Source organism: Rutilus rutilus, assembly GCF_951802725.1.
Source record: "Rutilus rutilus genome assembly, chromosome: 21".
Classification (NCBI taxonomy): Eukaryota; Metazoa; Chordata; class Actinopteri; order Cypriniformes; family Leuciscidae; genus Rutilus; species Rutilus rutilus.
In genome coordinates this window covers 19,625,049-19,652,765 of record NC_140226.1, presented here as the reverse complement: position 1 = coordinate 19,652,765, position 27,717 = coordinate 19,625,049, and the positions used below count along the sequence as shown (strand labels likewise).

The window sequence follows — 27,717 nt, the reverse complement described above, 5'->3', positions numbered from 1 at the left end:
ATGACTGACAGACAAGAACGGTTTGACCTAAAAATATCAAAATTGAAACTACTGCGGAAACAAAGACACCTACATCTTGGATGCCCTTGAGGTAAGCTAAAACATATCAAAAATTAATTTCAAAGTGAACTATCCCTTTAATAGCAGAAAAAAAAGTAGCAAAGTACTCTACAAGAAGCACTCAGGAATGGACAGAATGACAGAGGTACAAAACATCCATTTATTATAAGAGTTAAATAAAAAAAAAAGTAGACAGAGATGTGACAAAAACATAAATGTGCATATTCAATTACAAAAGACGTCCAGACACAAAATTGATCAAAATTATTAACAGGCACATTTTGGTAGGAATGTTTGCATGGTTGACTGTGTTTTTGGTAAGAGGCGTTGTGAAATACAAACAAATAAAAATAGAAAATAATCAGCATATAAATATATGGCAAAAAAAGTGTTCTTGAAGGTGATGTGACGTGAAATACCTGAAAGCCATTACAGTTTCAGAAATTTCATATGGACATGCCTGAATAAATCAATTCCAAAATACAAACTGATTTTATCATGATCATACTCCTGAGCCTGTATATACACATACCTACATTAAATACACATAAATACACAACTAAAGCCACATTTTACCCAACACATTTTCATTTTAACGTTCAAAAATCGTATTTACATAAAGACCAAATTATCATTAAGGCATTACCAAAATAAACCAAAAGATCTTCTAGTACACAAACAGCATAAGGCAAGAACAAGTGTTCATTCTGCAATGTTATGCACTGATACAAAAACCAATCAATCATACAACAACAGCCTGTGGAGAACTCACAAGAGTACAGTAAATACCAGTGTATAAAACTTGTATAATCTACCTCTGTGATCAATAAAATAGTAAATACAAGCTTTTTGTACTGGTCATAAACACATGTAAACACTTTTATTTTGTTTTCTCACCAAACACAAGATCAGGCTTTTTAAACGGTGTGCTTGCCTTGCTATCGGAGACACAAAAAAAAGAAAACACACATCCGTCTGACCCTCGTTCCTCATAGCAGGGTTGACAACTTAATATTAAACAAGAAAAATATGACACAAAATTGATTTAGCTCCTCGGCAAACAACTGTGAAGACGCACAGCCTTAAGTCTGTGATGATTACTTGCCCTATGCCTCTTAAAAAAGAAAATGTATTTGAACTACTAGTTGACTGGAAGGCCACATGCATGATTTAAATATTCCATCAAGATGAAAGGAGGTTATGAAAAATGTCCAGTGTTCATAAAAAAGAAAGAGAAAAAGATACATAAGCAGACCAGCAGGTGTCACTGTAACATAGTTGGGGGCTGCTGTATCAAATTCAGTACCGTAATTAAGTCATCCAGCTGAGACCATTTCCTGGCCTCTTTATGGGAGGGAAAAATACAACAACAGCTTGAACAACAGCAACAGGCTTAATCTGGGGCTGGAAAATTGGCTGCAAAGTTTCATTCATTTAGTCAAGAAGGTAAATTGTGAGATGCCTTGACTTCAAATGTAAGATGAAACATATTCTTGTTTTTTTACAGCCATCATTTTTTGACCAAAACACTGAGCACATCTTGAGAAGACTTCAAATCAGATCAAAGAGGGAAACAAGCTTTTTCCAGCAGAGGAGTGAATGATTTTGTTCCTTTAACACATTTCTTTGATGAAATGGCCAGGTCTTCATTTTTTTTGGAACAAAAATAAGATTAAGACTAGCAATTGATTGTCTGTTTCTGCATAAGAATCAATCTAGAAGGAAGAGAGACAGCAGTCCATTAAAAATCACAACACACAAAAACACATATGTAGAGGTTTGGGTAGGCAACCTATATTCAGTTGAGGTCCAAAACTGTTGTCCCCACAACCAGGGCTCTAAAATGAGCCAACTCTTCATGAATCTAAACACACACGAACACGTTTACATTTTCAGGCTGTTTGTGTGCAAAACAGGAAGGCGATATCTTCATTCGCATTGCTGAGAAATAAATTATGGACAGTGAGATTATGCTTGTGACGGCCGCATAGATGCTTTAAAAAAAGGTTTGGTAAAACTTATGATCGTTTGAACATGTCAGTTCACTTTACCATGATACAACTCTCCCATTGAAAAAACAACAACAACAACAACTCTTAAAATGACTAACAGATATTTGCGCTCAGTGAGCCGTGTATTGTGTGTTCATGTCCAGACCAGCTGAACTACATTTCCCACAATCCTCAGCACCTATGACCTCACAACCAGAGAGTATAAATACTTGTAACATAATTAACAGAATTTGACACAAAGTCAAGCCATTGCAATACTGTATAGGTAGCAATTCAGAGCCACTTTTGAAATTGATAGCACATTTGAAGTGTAAAGAGCTCATCATTGCTCCAGACCATTGACATGAAAAGATGCTAATAAGAAATCATAATAGAACAACGGTCAAACGTTAAAGGGATAATTCACCAAATGACAATTCTGTCATCATTTACTCGCCCTCATGTTGTTCCAATCTGTATGACTATATATTCTGAAGAACGCAAAAGAAGCTATTTTGAAAGTTTTTTGGTCCATACAAAGAAAATCAGTCTTACAGGTTTGGAATGACATGAAGTGAGTAAATGATGACAGAATTCTAATCATAGGGTGAATTGTCCCTTTAAAGCAGCCAAACCCTAGAGCAGCAGTTCAGTGACAGTTCAAGGCTGGGTCATTCAGCCAGGCCCAGATTTTGATCATATATTGAGGACTTCTGGGATGGACCAGCATCAGGCTGTTATAGGCACAGGCATTATTGCGATATTTCTCCTCGATATCAAAGGTCCTGAACCCTTTGTGCTTCTCAGGCGCGAGACCCAGTTTCCTAAGGCACATGCCTGTGTAGACATCATCAATAGGGTACAGGGGCACCGACCTCGAGACGTTATGAAGTCTCTGGGTCAGCTGTCCCGAGAACAAGTAACCGCCCCCGCCTGCATACGGAGGGTACGCTCCAATGAACACGCTCTCCGGGATAAAATACTTGACCTTTTTGTCTCTGTGTGGACCAGCATTAGTGATCACATCCCCTACAAACAGTTCTTTGGCTTTGGCATGAGAAAGACGGCTTAGGAAGTCTATAATGCGGATGGTGTTAACAAAAACATCATCATCCCCCTTGAAGATGTAACTGGCTCCAGGACAGCGGGTGCTCAGCCATTCCAGGAAAAGCACCTCCTTGATGGTGAGGTTGAAGAAGGTGTCCCTAAAGTCCCATTGAAGAATATCTCTATGCATTGAGCTCTCATGGTGGAGCATATTTGAGAGATCAGGGAAATAGTCTTCCATGGCTGCGTTTCCAAGAAGAAAAACCGTAACGACCGTTCTGTTTGCAAGGCGGCCAGCTTTGCCCCACGACTCGCGGATAGCTTGACGTCGATCAAAGTGCGGGACTAAAGATTTAATAGCTAGGAGGAGGAACGGTTGGTCTTTGCATATGTTTGGCTGGTCCACCACGATGGGATAGGACCTGCATCGCATATAAAGCAGGAAGTCCTTGAAGCGATCCGGTAAGGAGTTGAAATCCTTGACTTGGGTGGTCACCCTGAAGTCTGGGTCACAGGAATCAAGACTGACCGTGTCGTTTAGCCAGTCTGGAAGTTTATCAATTGTGAAGTTGAGTTTTTCTAGGTTGGGGTTGTTGATGTAATTTAGCTGTTGCTGCTGGCGATTCCAGTAGGCGTTATTCGGAAGATCTTTTGCCCAAAAACGCTTCAAGGGAACCAGATTCTTATTTTTGTTGCTGTTGCCCTTCCCAGCATTGCGGGAGACCTCCACCACTATGAAGATAAACACCATTGTCATCATCAACATGACCTTCACCTTCCTCCGAGGTCCCTGCATGGTGTCAAATCTCACCACCTGAACAGCAGAGACAAAAAAAAAGAAAAAAGACATGGATCAGGACATGTTAAGAACTACTCACAGGGCAACAGACCTAATAAAAAATAAAATAAAAAAAAACTCAATAAATATGGTTTACTTCCCATTTGATGCCATCATTTTAGTGATACTGACTGTATTTGTGCCATATATTCTACAGTTCAAAAGTTTGAAGTTTTTTTTTTTTTTTTTACATGAATGCTTTAATTCACCAAGGATGCATTCATTCTGATAATAATTTATCGAAAGTGACAGTAGAGATGTTTGTTACAAAAGATTTCCATTTCAAATAAATGCTTCTTTTGAACTTTCTATTCAAAGAATCAAAAAAAAAAAAAAAAAAAAAAATGCATCACAGTTTTCACAAAAATATCATATATAACGGTTTTCAACATTAACAATAATAAATTAAAGCTGCAAGCAGCATTTATCGGGGTTCAAGCAGTTAAGGCCTTTAAGGCCTTTAAGCACAAAAGCATCAAAAGATATTAAGTTTTATTTAGCAACCATGTAACCACTGATATAATAGATGTAAAATACCATTTACAGCCAATACAGGCAATTTACCATAGGAAATATATGGTTTTAAAGCATTTTAACAGTTATAGCGCCACCTATGGTTCGATATCCATAACACTTTAGATGCTTGTTCAGCATATTTTCTCACAATATGCTCATCAATTTTTGTGAAGTTCTGAGTTTTTCATTTAGGATTTATAGGCTTTTGAGTATTTTGTCAATTTTTTTCTTGAGCAGCAAATCAGCATATCAGAATAACTTCTGAAGAATCATGTGACACTGAAGACTGGAGTAATGGCTGCATTAAAATTCAGCTTTGCCATCACAGGAATACATTACATTTAAAATATATTCAAATAGAAAACAGTTGTTTTAAATTGTGATAATATTTCACAGTATTTAGGGTTTGATCAAATAAAAAGCCTTGACGAGCAGAAGAGACTTCATTTAGATAACAGAGAATTATATAAAAATATATATATATAAAAATTACTAGGCTGGCCCTGTATTTTTTTACTCCCAAACAAAGTTTCCCTTACAATAGATTCTACATTATGACTGGACCTCTAAACAATGACCAATAATATTTATTGTGAAATATGTGAATGTTTTGTTGAATCGTTTACAATAAAAAATAAAAATAAAAAAAACTTCTGAATATGTATTAATCACAAGCAATGGTTTACTGGTTCATTTAGAATCAGACATAAATACAAAGTTCTGGCATGAAACTCTAGATGATGCAGCCTAATAGGTCCTTTTACTCACCTGCTCATTATCACAGTGTTATCTATAGGGCGCAGCTGATTGGTTCCTGCCGTATCAGTAGCCAATGAGCTCGCTGCTCAACCTTTAAATACTTGGGTTTTACTTAACCTTTAAATACTTAGCATTTGCCTTAGCAGTGCTGCACGCTTTCAGAAATCCTCTGAAATTCAACATCTAAGATAAGTGCATGGGGTTTTTTTACGCTATATCACTATGCGTTTTGCGTAGTCTGCTTAATGCATTTCAATGAAATTTTCTTTCAGTTTCATTGTTAAACAATGCATTAAGTTAGGGCAGAAACAACAAGCTCATTGAAGTAAAGAAAACATATTGTTAAATGATTAGAATCCATTTAAAAAAAAGACTCAAAATAGGAAATAAAACCAAAGTTTTTTTTTTTTTAGGTAATGTAATGTTGTTAAAACGAATTTCAAAAAATTGGTATCGAAAAAGTATCGTTCAGGTACCGGTATCGAAGTCAAGGTATCAGTATCGGAAATTTTTAAACGATACCCAGCCCTATCTCTAACGGTTAGATCTGCTTGGGGGGGGGGAATACTGCGTAGGCAGATCTAGTCCGCCAAGACCAAGCATATGCCCCATTTCTCATTCTCAAAACTAAAGGGACAGGCACACATAGCTAGCATACACACGTTCCTATGGCTCTTCGGAGCAGCAGCACATATGTTTTGGCGGTAGATCTGCTGGGATTTTCTGACGTACAGTACACTCGGTTGTATTGTATTGTCAAATATCATGTAACCTGCTCTGTTGGGGGGTAATTCATGTACGCCATATTGTACAGCAGCAGCATGTCTTACTTGCTCACAGCAGTGTGTCGTGCATGTATTGGCAGGAGCAAGTCCCGTACTTGTTCTGCCACAGCAATAACCTACAGCAGCAGCAGCAATTAAAGCAGCAGCAGAAGATCTATTCCGCCAAGACCAAACATACAACATTGTCATACCCATTACCATGCCAATCACCCCGACAGTTGTCATGAAAGAACTGAAAAATAAATAGTGAGGGAGTCTGTTGTTAACTCAACCACAGGTCCAATTCAAACCACTAACTCACGATGAATTGACACCGTTTTGTGAAGCTTTTTAACGGACTTTAACATCGTAGCTTGCGCTGCATCCAGAAAACCCTGCCATGCACTCTTAAATATATAACTAACTACAGGCACTTCACGACACAAGATGCTATCTGGGTCAACTGCAGAAAACTGCAAAGTTTCGGTTTCAATTTTTTTTACCTGCCTTACCTCTTCATTTCCTAGGATAGATTCTCTTTCACCAGAACAGTTTAGCTGTCAGTTTCAAAAGTTTCTACTTGCCACAGAAAAGTGACGCAAATAACCACAAAGTTAATTCTGTTAGATGACTACATGCATTGCTTCAGAGTTTGTTTGCATGTGTTTGTGAATGTCTGCAACTAAATTCTTGAGTACTGCATGCTAACAAGTCTAAATGTCAACCGTAGATGACTTCATAAGACACTGTAAGTCGAGAAGACAAACTATTAGTAGACACAAAGACATGAGTTACTTTAAGGACTTGACCCTATTTCAAGCTAGGCCGTTTTAAATTTTAGACCTTCAAGCTAAAATTAAACTAAGTGAACCTCTTTATGTTTAACTCTATATGAGAGTTAACGCACTAGTTTATAAAGAACACTTTATTTGGGATGCCTTGGAGTAACCGTCTTTAGACATAAAAACCCCTTTTAATATTTCTGAGTTTTAAATTTCATTAAAGGGATAGTTCACTTTGAAATTAATTTTTGATATGTTTTAGCTTACCTCAAGGGCATCCAAGATGTAGGTGTCTTTGTTTCCGCAGTTGTTGCAATTTTGATATTTTTAGGTCAAACCGTTCTTGTCTGTCAGTCATATAATGCAGGTCGATGGTCATTGTCTCAAAACACAAGCACAGAGTCCAAATTAAAACAATTCCCCATCGTCCAAATTAAACAATTCCCCATCGTAAGAACACATTAATGGCCTAAGACACGAAACGAGCGGTTTGTGTGAGAAAACGAACAGTATTTATATCGTTGTTATCTCTTGAACACAGCACACGTCCAAATACCCGCGCGGGCGGGTATAGATATATACATAGATGTCGCCTTGGCTACGGTTTAGTTCCAATGAACTGCAGTAGCCAAGGCGACATCTATTTATATATCTATACCCGCCCGCGCCGTCAGATCATTTGGACGTGTGCTGTTTTCAAGAGATAACAACGATATAAATACTGTTCGTTTTCTCACACAAACCGCTCGTTTCGTGTCTTAGGCCATCAATGTGTACTTACGATGGGGAATTGTTTAATTTGGACGATGGGGAATTGTTTTAATTTGGACTCTGTGCTTGTGTTTTGAGACAGTGACCATCGACCTGCATTATATGACTGACAGACAAGAACAGTTTGACCTAAAAATATCAAAATTGAAACTACTGCGGAAAAAAAGACACCTACATCTTGGATGCCCTTGAGGTAAGCTAAAACATACAAAATTTTTATTTCAAAGTGAACTATCCCTTTAAACTGACGATTCACACTTACTAAAGGTTAATTATCAATACTTCATTTATTCTGAACATGCCCTTTTCCCATTCACCTGTTGCTTCTTTTAACATCTCCTCACTCTTTCTCTTGTTTCGTTGCTTTTGTCTCCCAGCAACCCCTTTGCTCTGTTGCACATGGCTTCTCTCATTTATTCAACTTCACATTCTTCAGTTTAGCTTACATTCCCATTCCCGTTCTCTCTTCCTGCTCTACCTTAGCCCATTTTCCTTTCAGTCTTCTCTTATTCTTTGTACACCCCACACCGTAACTCTCTAAGGGATACTAGTAAAAGGCCCAGTATCGCCTATGGAACAGCGCTGTATCCGAGTGCAGGGGTAGTCTAGTTTTACACGTATGGGATAAAGGACTAAATTTAGAGTGGCCTCAGGGGCCAGCTGGCCTATGGGATCAGTGGTGATTTAAAGACTACATATGTCCCTGTCAGTGACAGAGAGCCATTTATTTTCAACGAGAAACAACATTATCTGTATGTTTCGACTTAAATGCATAATGCCAATTTCCTTGGTTTCATATGTCTGAATAAAAAGCATTTAAAATACGTGCTTCTCATTTTAAATTATCATCATTAAACTGTATTCTATTATATAAATATCAACATCAGTCACCTTGCTCTCAAAGTATCAGCAGTGGACAAGTAAAAAACCACAATGAAATCAATTGATTGTACAATTGATAAAATCAAAATAATTTATCATCAAGTGAAATTACTCTGGGCCAAAGTGTGTACATGTTTACCTGTGCACAGGTGAGACGGAGGAGGGTCCAGGTGTACGGTGCTCAGCTGCTAGCAATTGTTTTTAGCCCATCCTGATAAACTGGCAGAGCAAATCACAGACACAAGGATGATGTGGCGAGGAAATCCGAGTCTGAGGAGAAAGAACAACAGACATGTTTTGCTGCTGCTGCTGTAATAATGGTTACATGGAACATCAGAGCCTGAAACAGCAAGAGTAAACACGGTCTGTTCACACACATGGATTAGTTCAGGTAGTCTGACCTGGGCAAGTATTTGTTGACATTGCTTGAACTGATCAGAAGAGAGAAAAATATCAGTTTCATCTTTGAGTGCCTGAAGGTGTGCGCGTTCCTTTTCACGAAAGTACAGCAAGCTACAAGCTAAACAGGTTTTCACAGTCTCTTCTGCTGTGAATAAATTATTATTTATTTTTTCACATATTTTTATGGCTTAATCAAACTTGTAGGGTCATTAAAACAAATATCCCCTCCAGACCTTTTTTTTTTTTTTTTTTATAAAGGGAAGAACAAAACACTAAACTTAAGGTATTTTTCTAACAAAATTATTTGGCAAAAAAGGGCAGCTACAGATTTTATTTTACCATGCAAAAAAAGCATACATTCTCATTTCTATTAGCCTATGCAATAAGGCAACGTCAGGGAAGCTGAAGTTCTGTAAATTTACAACTTCTTGTTAAAAGATGACCTGCAGGGCTAAAAAAAATTACTTTTGAGGGCACTTATGACTTGTGCAAGAGCTGCAATCCAGGCATTCAGTACATTTGCTCCTACTTAGTGCACTTACGGTCAGAGAGAAACTGTAAGCTGTAAGCATCCCCAGGAGGTGAAGTCTCTTATTAATAATTAACACTACGTTTGCTATGTAAACAATGAACTGAATCTCTCCGTGCCTCACATCACCAGACTAAACAGACAGATCCATTCACAAGCCCTTTAAACTGTTTAACTCCAGCTGGATTGTAAAAGTGAACAGACAATGCATTTACTGTTGAATTTGCAAGAATTTTCCTGATTTGTAAAACCAACCCCAATACACGACTAACTTGTTGGTTTACCACCAGCTGATGGTTAATAAAGACACTTAAGCAATTGTGCACAAAATCCACAGTAGAAACCATTGCAGCTAGTCAACGGTAATTACAAATAGGACAATACAACATGGGGTGGTAGATATAATGCGATGCTGCTGCATATGCATTTGGCATTAAGAGTATTGTTATATTCCAGTATGTATTTTTGGTAAATGTTTTTTTGCATGCATGTTTGCTTGTCTGTTTTGCATTCTGGTCTCCAAGGAGGATAAGTAGCGGCACCTGATGTTATGTCCATCTATTTTTGGACAGGTATCAGCAGGCGGGAGAGACTTACATTTTCTTACATGTGAGAAAAGGTGAAGAATGTGAAGAATGTGAATGTATAGAGAAATAACAGCACAGGACACGTCCTGAACAAGTCAAAACAAGAAAGAACCTGTCGTTATGTTGTTTGACAATGCAAAGCAGAGCTGAGTTGATCACAGTTGCCAACCAGCATCACAAACACAGAATTCAAATGGCATACACTGATAAAAATGATTGTGGTTAAGTAAATACTACAGAATAATACAACATGAAAGAGTTAGTTCAGGCAAGAATAAAAAAAACGAAGTAAATTCTATATTAGTACTCAATTCAAGCGTGTAGAAATTAAAGCGTAAATATCAACGTTATAAAATTAAGTAAAGTTACTCAATTTTCTTTTACTGGTGTTCCCATCATGCACTGGGCCTTAAATAATTAATGAAGTTGATTTTTCACTGTTTTCCAGCTGTATTTACATACTTTTATCATTGCTTTTGTTGTTAGGATTAGTAACTTGCCATTTTGTGACATTTGGAGTTCATTTTGGAGTTCATTTTCTACTTAAAATGAGACATTCAAACACAAACTATACATCAAATGTTACCCTCATTGTGTATTGTCTACCAAGTATTGAGGTCTCTGCGTTCACGTGAAGTGTAAATTCTGACAAGTAGATACGGTGTCTCACACAATATCTATTGTATTATTTACTTAGATGTTTCTAAGTAAAGCATATACTTTAAAAGTGTGGTTTAATTCAATGTTATAAAACGGATAGTTCCAGTCCTTGATTCTGATTGGTTGAGCCGCGTTCTAAGCTGTTGTAAATTACTCAACAAACATACATCTGTGACCGCATTACATTAGTATTACCAGAGAATGTCTAATAAGGCGAGAAGTTTCACTCTCAGTACACTTCCAGCTTCTGAAATGGTTGCAGTTCCACTCTGATTCCATATGAGGGCGCTCACAGGACGAGTGCAGAATGAATGGAGGTCTATGGCAGTATACCCATCAAAATCCACTTTTCTCAGGATATAATTTTTTGTCTAGTAATTTGAATATTGTATTCGAAAGGAGATGCAAAGAAATTACACATTGCTGGGTGTTAGATTTTTTAGTCACTTATTTGCTTTAAAAAGTCTTTTAAAGTGTCAATGACGTCATACACATCGTACGACCAGAGATACTGCTTTACGGCAATCCTTCAGTCACTTTGGTGCTTTCGCGCTCTGCACTTTCTTTTCTCTCGAGGCATCGACAACACAGCTGACACAGGTAAATACACGTGTTTTTGTTTTGTTTGTTTCTGGTCCCGCTTCAGATGCCACGATGCCATCAAGCGGTATCTCTGGTCGTAATCAGTCCTTCACTGACCAATCAGCGTTCATTAGCAGAATGCTAGCGTGTTATGGGCAACAACAACTCAACCTGTAAGAAATCGAAAGGACATAAGTACTCGTTCATTCAACTTTCGACCTATAACCCATGGTGAACTTGCAAAACTTACTATCGAATCTGAGATTTCTCAACGGCAGTCGGGTGAAAGAGACAAATTTAGCCGTCTAGCCCCATAGACTCCCATTCATTCTGCACTCATGGGCGATCTCCCCCAGTGGAGCTCTGGTGGAACTACAACCAAAATTCGGTACAATAGGACTCAATAGGGAGTGGGCAGGCTCTCCGTAGACGGGCTCTGGTATTACTACGCAACTGCCGTTTGTGATTCTTTGTTGCTTAGCAACCTCTTTGGAACAACATTGCTTGGTGGAGGAATAAATGTGTTATAACGTTATATTTTTTGTTGCTGGTGTTTATTTTATGAATAAAATAAATATTAAAATGATTATTTTTATGGAGTAGCCGTTTTATAAAAGCAATAAGCCCCTTGAAGCCGTGTTTTACAGTGGATTTAGAACAGCTAAGGGGCGTTGTTAGGCACGACGCAGAGCGGAGTCTGAACCCCCTCTTCTGTTCTTCGCGGGGCTTATTGCTTAATTATATTGTTTGAGAGAAACGTATTGCAAAGGAAACATCAACTAAATAGATATTACTCAACCTTTTACCAGCCAAGTTAAAATTACTTATTTTCTTTGTTACTTTCACTTAACTTAGTTAAGTAGAATCTACTTAATTCCATATGTGAAATTTACTTTTTTTTGCATGCATATTTTTTTTAAGTAAATTTTACTTTTTTTAAATTTTACTTAAATTTTTTTCAGTGCAGGTGTGCATTTATAGTTACGTTTTTAGCCATTTCTTAGAGCGTTTTATATTAGTTCTCCTGTCTTTACTACATTTTTTTAATCTTTAATCAAGACATGAAGCCGTTTCTGTACTGATGCTTTGGCAAGTTCCAAATAAATTTGTTTCCATTGAAATCCCACCAAAAGTAACCCTACTATGATATGGTTCAACAAGTCACCAAACACAACACCAAAGGCGTGTACCGTACAAAAGTAATAAAAAGTTATAAGCCCAACAATATGCAAAATTAACATGGCATAAGGCTGAATAGGAAACTTTGCAAACTTTGTTTTGTGAATATGTAATAAAATTAGCCTTCACTGCAAGTGACCCTGTGTCTAAATGTAGTCTGGGTGCCCTTTTCTTTAACTTTGCATGTGGTTAATGGTTTTTGAAGCTTAAGAGATATCACACAACCTGTCCATATTGGCATCTGACTAATTTTTCACTTTCTAAGTTATTTTGCCATCCAAACTATGCTAAATACAACAAAAATAATAGTTTTACTACTGCCTGTAACACTTTAAGATCAGACCTGTGACCCACCAGTTGAGAGCCACTGTTCTAGTTCACAAATGATAAACAAACCATGAAGCAAAAACTGTGACATGTATGAATGAGAACAGAGCAAACTATATTTAGCTCCAGTACAGTTTAGAAGCACTTTTATTCATCCACTCACTGATGATAATCTCTGTGTGTGACTTCCAATCCACTGGCATTTTAGGAGATTAATGTCACACATTAATAAAAATGTTTGTGGCTAAACAAAAAGCAAACCGGTCACTCTGTTATGAACTATCTTGGCTCAGGTGCATGGTGACTCATTTTTTTGTGTGGATTAAATCAATATTAAGAAGGGAAGGTTTGCAAACTCATCTGTGTTTAGAGATCAAACACCCTTAATAATTGATCACAAACATATCAACTCAAAAAGATGGACAGAAAAAAACCCACTGCTTTTATGCGCATTTTGAAGTATCGCAGAAACTAGTGATGGAAACAAAATTGGAAAAAAATTCCTTAAGTCGCAAAAAGTTTACACGCTCCCTTGAGGTGGTATTTGACTTGTGCGAAAAAGAGTTAATGTGAATAATAGGTGATGGAAATGCATTTGCCGAATAAATTGTGACGTAGTGAACATTAAACCCACTTGACAAATCGAATGTTTTCTGCTGATGGTGTTTTTGGATGGTAACCACTGATCTTTGAAAGTCATTCTATATAGATCAGTGATGGTAACCCAGCTAATGACATGAAAAACCAGGGGCCAAATGACTAAACTTTCCTCAACACAAACAATGTCCCAAAATGAAGACCTACTACACTACTATTCAGAAGTTTGGAGTTGGAAGATTTATTTGAATGTTTTTGAAAGTTTGTTTTGAATCTATTTTGCTTAAAGGTGAACTAAGTAACTTTTTTTACCTTAACTGAACAGCTTCGGAGTCATTGGAATGGTTATATTACTTATTTCGGGTTGAATGGTGGTCGTTTCGCACCCCCCTGGTGCCCGTGAGCGGAAAATACGCACTTGCAACTTTGGCGTCAGGAAGTCTCGCGTGATATCAGGTCTCGCGATGTAAACAACTGCTTTAAGGCCAAAAGAAATCTGCTAAAATGCCGTCATTATTGCGCTCCCTCACGCTGTTCGAACCCGAAGGAAGAAGACGTTTTAAAGAATGTCCCATCTGCTTTGATGTCGTTGATCTGCTAGCCTCTGGTGTCTGAGAATAGCCAACGAGTTTTTACAACAGTGTTGTCAAATATCTATCCCGAAGCTGTGGGGGGAGCTCTAGAGAGAAACCTGCGAGCAAAAAGCGAGAATACAGCGAAGAAATCCCGAAGTTACTGAATGCAGCTTTAACAAGGCTGCATTTATTCAATTAAACATACAGTAAATACAGCAATATTATGAAATATTTTACAAATTCAAAACTGTTTTTAATACATTTTAAAATGTATTTATTCCTGTGATGGCAAAGCTGAATTTTCAGCAACCACTAGAGTTTTGTGGAAACCACAATTTTTATTTTTACTTCAAACTAACAGTATTTACTTGTCTTTATGGTCACTTTTGATCAATTTAATGCATCCATGCAAAATATTTTTTTCATATAAAAAAAATAATTACCCCAAACTTTTGAATAATAGTGTATGAAAGAAGAAATGAGAATAAAAATGACTTGGGCTTATTCACATACACAGCTTGGCAACATGAAACAAAAACATGATCTCCCCTTTAACAGTCTAATACATGTGAAGTCACTTCAGAGCAGATTTCCTGGAAGAGGATGAATTCTCCATCACTGAAGCTAATTGTCAAGAATTGGGTGGAGTATTTCCCATGTGGCAGCTAAATGGAATGCATGTGACCAAAACAAAAGTACATGAAAGTGTGAGGGATCTTAAAAACACATCCGAGGAACACCGCCAGGAAGGTCCCCCACCCACCCCATGCCAACAGTCCTTATGAAACTGACTGCATGCTTGCGGTTTTCTCACAAGATAACTCACTGCATTGATCACATCCTGTAGGTTGCTTTGAAAATGCTTAGATTTAAAAAGGGGTAGAATGAGACATGGCTAACATCTTGGGGGCACAAGCGTACCTTAAAGTGCATTCCTTGAGTCATTATGAGCAAAACTGCAAGGGATTTTCCCTAGTTAGTCAAAAAACCCACTGACGCAAACTGAGCACTTGGTCTTCCTACCCCTCCTGCTCACCATGCAGAAGCATAAGAAAAGAAAAAAGTGCTCCTAGAAGTAATACTTCATTACTTCTTACTTTTTTTTTTTTGTCATACAGAAACCATTTCAGTCTTACCTCTCAAAACAAAAGTTAAAGTCCAAATGAACTGCCACAGCTTAAAAGGCCTAGTATGAGGGTTGTGCTAAGCTCAAGCACAGACTTGATGAATACTACATTCCCTGAGAGCATGCAATCTCTCTATAATGATGCTAACATTTTACACACTAGTGAAAACCAGGCAGGAATGAACCTCATTCTGACTCCAGACTCAGAGTTAAAATCCCTTAGAGGGACATGCTGTAAATGGTTACCATTATTGTGTGGATGTGTCATGCCAATATCACCCAAGAAATTTAAATGTGGGATGCCTAAATGTCAGTTAAGAAGCTTTTGCTCAGGGCTCCTGTGACCACAAAACACAAGCGCATACAACATGAGTGGGAAACTAAGTTACTACTACAGGAAAAATATGTAATATTATGAGTAAACAAGTAAATGATTTAGGGATAGGTTTTTTCCCAATGTTTCCTTTCAAATACTTGATCAATAGAACAAATACATGAGTATATTTTAATTAAAACATACTTTTGACTAAAATGCATGTTTGAGCTGTTTTAACTGAAAGAAACTTACACTGACATTTCTTGAAAAACGTCAGCTTACTCAGCGCCATTGTTTTGTCTCAAGATGTACATCAGTAATGTTATTTTCTAAGTTACATTTATAGAAGCTACTTAATACCCTAATTAAACTAAGGCCTAAACCTGGCTTAATATAAGCCCTGTCTGTGAAACTGGGCCTTAAGGCCCATTCACACCAAACAATAAATATAACGATAACTATAACTTGCATCCACACCAGCAGACGATATTGTTCTGTTTATTGTAAGCACGTGCTTATCTTTTCCTTTAAATGCTTGTGCTCGTTATAGCAGGAATGATTCTGATTGGCTGTCAATGTTTTTATCGTTCATCAGCTGAAAAAAAAAAAAAAAAAAATCACTCTGAAAGTGATTCCAGCGATATTATTTCTCTGTGTCGGTTTCCTTATAGCTGTGGCCTCTGCTATTCTGTAATACTGAGAACAATTTTAGAACTACATCTTCATCATTATCTTTTTGTTTCTGGTGTGAACGCCTTTAGTCTGGGACTAGGCATAGGTCTGTGGCATAGGCAGGTCTGTGAAACCAGGGGATAGTTTCTCAATTTGCTGGTATGATATGCTCACCCAACACCAACAGCAGACTGCAAAGTACCGCTCAAAATGGCAACATAACCAATCATCAAAAAGAAATATATACATGACTCTAAGACATGCAATCATTTTTTTCATAGGTCACTGCTTTCACTTTCGAGTACTCTCAAGTAGGATGTAGGACTAGTAGAATGACTTTCTTTTTCCAGGATCTCTCTCTCTTCTTTGTGAAAGGTCATTCAGAATCAAACAGGTCTAAAGAAATTTTCCTGGAAGTGGCCACAGATTTATTCTTTGTCTGCCTTTTCTTTTTTTTCCCTCTTCAGGGCACAGTCTGAACACATTTAGATTACAAGATTAGAAGTATTACTAATGAAAGCAAACACTTAATGTCATAAAAAAAAATAAAAAAACATTTTTTAACTGACAACTGTAACAACAAATAAAGCTTTTATGGAAACAGGAAGCAACAATCATACGTTTTATTATGAAGAATTCTTATGGCTGGATTGGATTTATAGAGGGGAAGAACAAAACTGGAAGAGTTTAGAGGTAATTTAATTGACCAGTCGAACTTTGTTTCCCTAAAACTATTAACTGACAGTCTGATTCACTGTCCACCTGACTGAGTGCAGGAGTCACAATGCAAACCAAATGCAAACAAGAAGCATACCAAAAAGTGTTTGGGTAAAACGTAATGGAGATTAAATGATGCATTTAGAAGTTAAACGGGAAGAAGAATGTTCCTGTTCATTCCATGAACCAAGTGAGCTGTGCTAAACAAACAGTTACTCCATATACCAATTTTTAAAGTAAATGTAGGCTATCCCATGTACAGACACGATTAGGCAGGTCACAACCTGATAAAGATCACAAGTGGACTACAAGCTACGAGGTTTCAAGCAAATCACAATTATAATTTAAAATGGATAACAGGGAACAAATGATATCCATTATTATGAACTACTATTAAGCCCAATTTGATTTGACATCTAACAAAGATGTGTGTACAAAACATAGCCTACACCGTACGCAGTTTCCACGGGCATGCACCGTCAACGACTAAATTTAGACTGGTTTGGAGTACTTATTTCTCTGAACCAGCTTACAAGATGCTTGAATTTCCTGAAGATGTTTACTAGTTTATAACCAACATTACGCAATCTGTGATTGTAGCTACTCTCTCCCCACCCAGGTGACGCCAAACAACAACCAAGCGAACTTTACTTTTAACCGGGGAAATGCTGAAAACAAGCCCACAGCCACTTTAACTTGATCAGAAACAGTATTTGTAAATTGTAACCGCTCACACCTTTATTTAAACAAAGCTGTAGAGCAAATAAAATGCTGACTGTTTTAGCGGACCTGCTAACGTCAAAACTCACCCGCACGCGGAGGAAAGTCTCGCGCTCCTTACACAACACGAAAGTTATAACCGGAACACAGTCTTCAAACATCTTTCTATCAAACAGCGGAACCCGAATTGATTGAATGCAACACTTCAGCCTTTATCTTTGTAAAGGTCATCATTACCTTTCAGCTCCAGCTGGGAGAGAGCGTGTTCACATCCTGCCTGTCTCCAGATCTGTCCATGATGCACGCAGCCACCCCTCCCATTTCAGTGTAAAAAGCACAGGGCGGGGTAAAAACCTAGCACTACCTCACTATTTACCGCACTATTTACCAAACATTCACTTTGTTTACAGAGCTCTGTTCATCACTGGATTGAAAACTTGATTAGGCCTACCTGGAAAGGGTTTCTTGTGGCCTACCACAACTGGTTGATTTATTTGGGGTTCAGGAGGCTAAAGGTTAGGGTTAAATTCTGGCGAATAATGTAGAATGTAAAAGGTAGTAAAATATTAGTCGTGTTTTGGAACTTGCAGTTGTCTCTAGCTAGTCACTTTGTTGGTAGACCATCTTGGATCAGCAGTAGGCTAAACCAGCTACCATTTGACCACGTTTAAAGGACCAGCTAAATAAACTGGATTTTCTAACAGGGAGTAGCCTAATGAGCTGTTTATTTAGTTTTTTCACTGCCACCCCAAAACTCATCTAACTACCTCGACCAGGATGTAATACAAGATATAACCAGCTAACCAGTTTTTCACCAGGGATGTGCTGAAATTCACAGGGCTCTGCTGAATTCCCTGCACCAAGTTGGCTGAAGTAGCCTAAGGTCAGATATGTTATGCATGACTCTGCTATCCGTCACAGGGGGGAAATAAGTCATGTTTTTTAAAATAAATCTCAGTTTCCATTGTTTGCTCACCACAGACAAAGTTGTTCGTGCTGACACCTGTTGTCTTCACACAAAAAGTATATGTTCATGTTTGTTATTCTTTCTTTTCTATTAGTTAATATTACAGTTCAGTTTACAAGTTTATCCTTTCAAAATAGGATGTCTCATTAGGAACAATAGATGTGTTAGAAGGCCGTGAGCTGAGGGAGATGTGCTGATAGGTTTCTCTCTGTTTAGTTGTCATCAGAATACACAGGTGGGGCTTTGTCTGTGACTACAATAAACAGTAAGCTGTAAGTTCCTCACAGGTTTCCTGAGGAGCATCATATGAATCCACCAATCACAACGTTGAGAAAGTATAGACAGCTCATACCTCATTCCAATTAATCTTGTGGCATTTCTGCTCCACCCTACCTTTTTTTTCAGCAGTCTTGAATGCAAGACCTTTCTTTATGTAAGAAAATAAGAGTCAGTAGTCACACCACACAAGATCAATTTGATTTGATTAGTGACCCAGAAATAGTGCAGAATCCTAAATATTTCTTATTCGTGTTTCTTTATCATTTTTCAAAATCCTAAACTTTTTAAATCTCAGATCTTCAATGAGGTTTCAGACTTGTGGACACTACTCTATACGAATGTGAAATGGAGACTGAAGACCAACCTCTCTTTTACCCCACTGAGTTAAAAATAGACTTCCATATATAGACTCTAGACCACATAATAATAACATATAGACTAAGAATGCCCCCTAACATCTGTCAGTCATGTCTGCTGCATCATTTCTGGGTTGTTTGCATGCCAGCCATGCTAGCTGCAACCTTAGATCCATAGTTATGCAAAGACTGAACTGGTTATAGCATGTGGTATGCACATGGGCCAGACAGGGATCTTAGACTCAAAAACATCCGGACCAGTGATCTATCAAAAGGCCCTTCATTTACATTTTGCTCAAATCTGAGAGGGTGTCTCAGTAAAACACCCCCACACACTGACCATTAACAGAGAGATGATTAAAACCATAGATAATACTGCACTGTTTTGCCAAGTTAAAAGGGTAGATGAGAGGAACTGAATGGCTCATTAGCGGGTGATAAAAGAAAGATGTCAGGAGTGCTCTGTTAGTGTGATTAGATTAGTTAGAGAGGGTCAGAGAGAATGTTCAAGCCTTGCAATTTGTACCCTCAAAATCTCATTGAGGTTATTCTCAGAGCCAAGTTTCCAAATTTAGGCTATTTCTAGACTAAACAAGTTTTTTTTTTAGTTTTTTATTGATGATGTAGCATTTACTAGGCAAATAAAGGGATAGGTCACTCAAAAATGAAAATTCTGCCAGCACATTCTTCAGTGGAACATTAGAGAGAAAATATTTAGAAACATCTCTCAGTGAACTTTTTAGACTCAAAGTAGTATGCGCACATCCAAACATCACTTAAGCAGGGGCTTGATTAAAAGAAAACAGCTGAAATGCAAAAGAACCAGCACACTGCTATTTCTGCACCCAAAGAAGTTGAATAAATTGCAACGTTTCGACCATAAGCAGTCTTCGTCAGGCAAAGAAAACAACAAATATCAACTACTCTTATATCAACATGATGAACAACCTGACAGGGTCAATCAGTGAATTAAACAAACATCCAATAAACCAATGAAATAAAAAATCTAAAGACATTTTTAACAAATATATATATATATATATATATATATATATATAGGTGTTGGCAATTATATGAAATAGTGTCAATCGAAAGAAACGCAAAAAGAAACATAAAGAAAACGCATGTGTATCAGTATATTGGATCTGTGTATTAGCTCTTAAAGTGACAGCAGCCTAATATAGGCCTATACCTGTCAGAGTTCACCGTTACCAGAAGCCAGTGATTATAGTTTATAAAGTTTTAAACATGTATATTTTTCTCACAAAAGCGCATCGCTCCGCTTCAGACGGCCTTTATTAACTCCCTGGAGCCGTGTGGAGTACTTTTATGATGGATGGAGGCGCTTTTGGGCTTCAAAATCTCAGTTACTATTCACTCCCATTATAAAGCTTGGAAGAGCCAGGATATAACTCCAAAGTGTTTAGCTACACCTAGGATGGGTGAGTAAATGATAGGATAATTTTCATTTATCGCTGAACCAATAAGAGTTATGATGTGCAGCAAAAGATTGTTGAGCTTCACAAAATAGAAAGTGGCTGTAAGAAAATAGCTAAAGCATTGAAAATTCCCATTTCTACCATCAGGGCAATATTTAAGAAGACTTCTTTGTTCATATTTACCAAGCGTACCAATAATTCTGACCAGGACTGTATTAATATCCACAGGCAGATGTTCAAGTATGTGAGGTCATGTGAAAGGATATGTTCAGATTGTGTGTGTGTGTGCATGTGTGCGCGTGCGTGAGAACATCCTGTTGTTTTGAAACTAATATGATATCATAGCAACATATTCTAAAATAAAATGCAGTGTTAACGCAGTGTAAAACAAATAAGTAAAATGTCAAGCCTCCACTGTTCTCTGTCAACACTAAACCGTCTGTATAACAAACGTATTCTACTGTAATCAAAGAAACAGTTTCCTGGAGCAATGTCCACAATAGTTTATATGGTGGGCTTTTAACAGTACCCTAAAGTTTTAGCTCATGTCTATGTGAGATTGAACCTGCAATCTGTGCGTGTTTGTTAGCAGACCACTTCCATTACAATAAGGCTGCCACCTCAAACCAAATTTGTGTCTTTAATCTTGACCTTCAAAAAAATTCAGGAAAAAAGAACCAATAAAAAAAAGAAAGAAATATGAAAAATAAATGTGCCTTTCTCCCCCAAAATATGATTATCAAATGTACAAAAATAAAGTAAAATGAAATATAGAAAATGCTTCTGTTTTTTGGGGGGTGAAAGTATGTCTAGGTGTGTAATGGAGACCAGTTAGAAATAGCTGTGTGAGTAAACCTCACTCTCCTGGCCTCAAGGGGTGCATTAGCGACCTAGCCTCCTTGTTTTACCATGCCTGAAACGCTGATTTGAATCCAGGAGTGCATCTGGCCCAAAATCTGCTGATGACAAAAATGCGCACTTATTATCTCTTAACCTTCCCTTAAGCCCAGACTCAAACCTTAAAACCAAACATTAGCAGCAAATATTTCCATGCTTATAGTGCATTCACTGTTTTAGTAGAGGCCCAGTTAACCATTGCAAAACTCTGTCTGGAGCTCCCAGGGAAAAGAATAAATGACGATTAATACACTCTAAAAAATATTGGGTTGTTTCAACCCATGTTTGGGTCAAATATGGACAAACCCAAGCGTTGGTTAAAATGTTTTAATTACATTTTAAACCCAACGGTTGGGTCCATATTTGCCCCAAACATGGGTTTAAACAACCCAGAATCTTTTAGAGCGTATTCATTCTGAATATTTTTTACTTCAGTTGTGTGTTGAATAAAATTGGAAATTGTATATTTAAATAATTCCTGAGCATACTATCGTACAGACCAACACCACATAATCTAAAATTGCACATGGCTTGGCTGTGGTTCTTGGCTGTGGTTCTTGTCTGATTTCTGTGGAACTCAGGGGTAGTTTCAAGGAAATATCCACCGATGTGTCTTCACAGCTTGCGTGCATGTTTAATTATCAAACACACAAAAAATTTATTTACTTCAAAATATTTGTATCATGACCCACTTTTGCATTATTAGATTAAGCAGTAAGCAAGGTTAAGATGTTAATCCACCAAGACATGCTGAGAAGAACAAAATGTGCTTTGTTCTCTGGTCTTGTGGCCAGCTCTCCTCAAAGGCCATTAAGCACTGAGCAACTCTGTGCTGTTTGTTTTGCTTGCTTACATGTACTCAGTACAGTAGAATTCCAAATGTTGTTGGTTCTATGAAACCCTGTAACCATAGAGATGATAAGGAAGAGAGCATTATCATCACCAGGGGAGACAGAACCACGGAAACGGAACGAGGGACACTGAGTGTGTGTTCTGTACACAAGGCCCCTCCTTAAACATTTTCAAAGAAAACCCTGTCGTCCCTTTCTGATTGCTGCTTTGAAATTATGTTGCATTGTTCCAAGACAAATCCATACCGAGACCTTCTGTCATCTCAGAAGTGTGAGAAGGTTTGTTGTTAATGAGCGCTCAAAGCATTTAAAGCTGCCCATGGATACAATACCAAGCCTTTAAACAAACGCAGATACCAACCTGATCTCATGGCAATTCCTACGAATTTTACGAGGTGGCAAATTCGTACCAATTCATACGACCTCACTCGTACCAATTCGTACGATTTTTGCTAAATCGTACATATTTTACGAGTTGCCAAATTCGTATGAATTCGTACGAATTACCTACCCCTGACCCCACCCCTAAACCTACCCATCACGTGGGTTAAGACAAATCGTACGAATTTATACGAATTAGCCACCTTTTAATCACTCATGAGATTGGTCGTGAGATAGCATTGGATACACAGAGCAAAAGACAGACTGCTGTTTACCATTTGAGACCATTAGCTCTGTTTTCTCCTAAGGGTTGTCTTTTTAATAGACAATAAGCACAGACTATTACGGTAGGCCTAATTTCTGCCATAACAAAAATAACCTCATCATCTTAGCTGTCTGTGGTCTGTGTGACTGTGTAAAGTGAGCGTTGTGGAACCGCTTTCAAGAGGTTTTCAAAGAGGTTTATTTGGGTTTTCCATTTGCACACTACCGTTCAAAAGTTTTCAGTGTTTGTGATATCTTTTTTTTGTCTACCATATTTTTAAGTGTTACCAAACAATGACGCAAATAAACACCACTGTGATACAGTAAAAACAGTAATATTGTAAAATATTATTACATTTTAAAGCAACTGTTTTCTATTGTAATATATTTCAAAATGTAGTTTATTGCTGTGATGGCAAAGCTGAATTTAATGCTTCCTTGCAGAATAAAAGTACTGATATCCTTTTAAAAGCATTGATTTCCTTTTTTAGACAAGGGATATAAGGGAATGCATGAATAATAATAATGATCATATAAAAGCAAAAAAGGTAAATAAGTTGTCTTTCACTTTCAGGTTCATACAGAAACTGTTGTGGGAAACATTGGCTTGTCAATACCAACATATAATTATTTGAATAACATAGCAATGTTATTATATTGCGACCCAGATATTGATATAATATCATATCACCATGTCCATACTGATTCCCACCCCTATCATGATGTTCATGATTTTAGATCTGGGACATACTGTAAGTTCCCAGAGGCTCACTCTCTCTCACTTTCTCTCTCTCTCTCTCTCTCACACACACACACACAGCAGGGTAGTGGTTCAGAATACAGAGACTTTGCCAACAGAGTCCTTCTACACGATCTGCCACACCTTTAACTCATTAACGCTGATCAATAATGCAGCGCTCTCAGTGCATTTATTTCACTGTCAGTGTTGCCGGGACAACACAGCAACCACAGCATCTGCCACAGGGGAGATGAAAAGATCAGTCAGAAGCAAGCAGAAAGAAAAGATATTATTAAGAGAAGGGAACTACTGAATAAAAGAGCCAATTAGATTCTAATTTGGCATAAAGTCATCAACATATAGACGTAAAATATCTCCCATCTCTGTAATTCAGTTTGAGAATCTTGCCATGCACCAGATGCCCCTTATCCAAAGCCAATTACAATTCACTATCCATGAACACAACTATACCTAGAGGAACCTGACATTGCCGAAGAGCACAATGGTGATTGTGCTACCACCAAGCATCTATGGAGTTTTTCCTACTTCTTTTGTGGTTCTTTGGTGTTAGTTTAGGATGTGACCTCACTCTGACTCAGGGTCAGTACCTCATCGTCTTTTGTAACATCAATCCACCAGATCTGCCGGATCTCCATACTGCTGACTATTGAGTGAAAAAAGAGCTTGTCTTTCAGCCTAGTCACTGATTCCAAGTGGGCGTTCTCAGTTCTCTCTGGCACAGAGGACCAGCTGTCCTCAAGGGGAACAGTCACCTGTGCCTAAAGAATTTGGCAAAAATCTGCCTAAAACACTAGAACTTTATCTTCACACTGGCTGAACAATTATATCTGGAACTGCATCTTTACAGGAAACCCTTACAAAAAAATAAGTATACTTCAAGTTTAACTTTTTTAAAGTAGCTATACTTAAGTCAAGTTCAAGAATATTTTTTAAGAACACTTTATGTATAAGCATAATAATATCAATGTACTAGTATACTTGTAAGTTTACTATTTCATTACCCTAGGGACTAAATTGGCCCACTTTTTAGTGTCTAAAAGTATACTTTAAGTGTAACAGTAGTAAACTGAGTACACTGCAAGTAACTATACGTTTTTTAAATACTTGTACAACACTTTTTTTTTGTTTTGTTTGAAAGTACAGTTTGAAGAATTCTCTCAGTAAACTAGTTTAGTAGTTTTATACTGTTTTCTTTAAGTGAACTTAACATCATGCATTTAGTTTACTATACTACTATGTTCCTATTTAGGTATTAATTTTTTATACTTGAAATATATCTTTAACTGTAAGTAGATTTGAAGTTAATTCCTATGTATGCTCCCAGTGGAATCAGATTTTGGAACATATCTGTTTTCTGTATAAATCGGTATTTTCAAACAAATCTATTGTAAAATGTAAGTTTATAAGACAGTATGTAAATCTATGTGAAAAAGTATTTAATAGGCTATTCAATCAGAGTAAACACAACCACAAGCCAATACTCAGAATACTTAATTATACTTTTAATCTCAAATCAAAGATTGACTAAGTATAGGGCAAATCTACTTAGACTTTTCTGTCAGTATAAGTCAAGTATACTTAAGTGTCTTTTAAGTATATTACTGAGAAGTACATAAAGTATATTTCTGAGAAGAACATAAAAAGTAGACTGAAAGTAGGCCATACTTTCTTATTTTTAGTTTAAAAGAAGTATACTAATAGCACAAGGTTAAGTTTAGAAGGAAATAAAGGCAAGTTAAGATGGTCGAGAGCTTTATTGCTGCTCATTTCTATTATATTTTACACAGACAAAGATATGGGAAAATCAATAATTATTAGATGTGGTTTGGCCCTTCATTTTCAGTGAAGACTAACCTAAAAGCAACAGCAGACAATGACATTCTAGAGACTTGTGTGCTTTCAATCATTTACTGACAATAGATTATAGAATTCTACGAATTCCAAGATCATTTACTGAAAGTTCTATATTATTTATGAAACAAACGTTTTGAAGGTCAAAAATCACAAATGAGATCTTTAGTTCACATCTAATTTGAATTGTCTCTCTCAACCACTTTTCAGTAATGAGATTAGTGCAGAGTAAATGGAGACTTTTATGTCTTGCTTTTTCTGCTTCTCAGATTTATATAGTAAGCTCACTTGTTTTCTCTAGAATTACAGAAGATATCTCAAAATTAAAGTGTAACTATATACTTAATGCTTCAATTTCAGACTAAACTAATAAATCATCATTTTCAATTTCATCATCTATATAGTCCAACTGAAATCTGCCAGTCCAAACTTAAGGTAAGGTCACATTTACTGTTATTTACTCGTTTAGCTGTGCTTACATCGCTACAGTTGACCTTGGCATTGAGCGCATACGCAGACAGACATGTGACGGACGCAATACAAGCAAGGTATCATAATACAATCTGTATCAAGTTTTTGTTTTGTGCATGTATACATGCCAGATTGAATACTGCCCAGATTTGCACGCACACACACACACACACACAAAAAAAACTTCTGCAATCATATGTCATAGATTAAGAAGAATATGAACTCATTATCTGAGCTCTCCTATCCACATTAAGGTCATAGCTCTACTCCTTTGTCAACAATTCTAATTTATCTGGATTTTAAAGGTTTAGTATAACATCTGAGACTAAATGAAACATTACTAAGAACTGCTTTAAGTCACGTGAGGTATGAAATTAGGTCATCAAGGCTATTCATATATTTCATTATAAGCAGTACAAGATTCGGATCACATGTTTTATGAAGGAAAGTGATCTGATGACTGCTTTATAAATAAACAGGGCATGCCACAATCCTAACATCCCAAGTCAACACAACATAAAGGGATTCCAGCACCAAATTCCCTTAAGAACATGAGACAACAAAAGGATTTCCAAAAGGTTAGCTGATTTAAAATGTGAACAATGAACTTTACTCTGCTTTCTCTCTCCCTTGTCCTCGCCTATACGCAGCACACAATCTCTATCCTGGAAAAAGAGAGCGAACCCATAAATATAATCCCTTTTAATTTCCAGCAGTCATGTAAACAGGCCTGGGAAGATTCTTAATGTTCCATAGTCAAAGAGAGAGGAAGAGGAAAGAGCGCAGTAGTTTACTCACTGTTTACTTTGTCCAGACTCCTCTCTCCAGCTATAAAAGGGAAAAGTCTTCAGCCTTGATCTCACTCCCAGCCAGCTGAACGTTCTTCACATGCTCTTGACCATGGCTGGACTTTTGTGTGCGTGTGTGTGTGTGTGTGTGTGGATATGGTCTCGAATGCTTGCTACACAAGATACCCAGAAAGCCAGTATTGCAAGACACTATTTATGGAACCAACAGTGCCTAAACTACACACACCTAAAGGTCAGAGGGCAAACTCTCTTCAGAGTCTCCTCTCGATGGATTCACAGAGAAACAGACAAGAGTTACACGGAGAGAACAGTTTGGATTCAGAATGTTCCTCAGAAAATGAAGCACCGTGGAAATTATCAAGGGGAGAGAAAGAGAGAGAGAAGAGAAAAGAGAAGGTCCCTGTGAGATCTAGAGCTCTGATTAAATCCGGAAAATAAAGGAAGCCTGTGTTCTTAGAGTAACCGGAAAATTACCCAAGAACACAATTATGCGCAGTCAGTTTTCCATATCCAACAGCATAAGTCAAACCATGAGAAGTTATTTTTATGAAAAAATAAAGCACAGGGAAGCACTTCTGTGCAGAACACATGGCACAAAAGAGACCACATTTAGATAGCAATCTTGTGAAAAGTGAGATAAACAGTCAATGAGTACAAATTTCGGTAAAAGATAATGAGTGAGAACGATCCAAGATATACCTGGGCTCACAATCTCTTTCTGTTTCTGTTCTGGTGCTTTTGCTCATGGTGTGGTTTTGAACAGAACAGGAAGGAGTTCAATCATGCAGCGTGTGCAGTGCATGTGCTTTTCCTTTTCTGTGGCTTCACAGGGGAAATATCAGTACCTTCACAAAAAAACAAAAAAAAAATTTTGTTTTAGTAATAAAATCATTTTAGTGCTATTTTCAAGTTCAAATATCTAAACATCCGTAAAATAAGAAATCGTGCAAAACTGTATATGATAACGAGATATAGTTCAGAAATTGAAAAATG

General features: G+C 37.3%; 1 protein-coding gene across 3 annotated transcripts; it reads right to left on the bottom strand.

Moving 5' to 3' along the window:
* Positions 1–197: 197 nt before the first annotated feature.
* b3gnt2b (UDP-GlcNAc:betaGal beta-1,3-N-acetylglucosaminyltransferase 2b) lies at positions 198–27,567 on the bottom strand. Of its 3 annotated transcripts, none has more exons than XM_084392937.1 (3): positions 27,424–27,567; positions 8,550–8,680; positions 198–3,912 (listed from the first exon to the last, which is right to left on the bottom strand). In XM_084392937.1, the coding sequence occupies exon 3, from the start codon at positions 3,892–3,894 to the stop codon at positions 2,701–2,703; it is 1,194 nt and encodes a 397-aa protein (XP_084249063.1). In that variant the 5' UTR covers positions 3,895–3,912; positions 8,550–8,680; positions 27,424–27,567; the 3' UTR covers positions 198–2,700. The 3 variants fall into 3 exon arrangements, with proteins under 3 accessions (XP_084249063.1, XP_084249062.1, XP_084249064.1); XM_084392936.1 differs by lacking the exon at positions 27,424–27,567 and adding an exon at positions 17,637–17,749; XM_084392938.1 differs by lacking the exon at positions 27,424–27,567 and adding an exon at positions 17,489–17,628.
* Between the last annotated feature and the right edge of the window lie 150 nt (positions 27,568–27,717).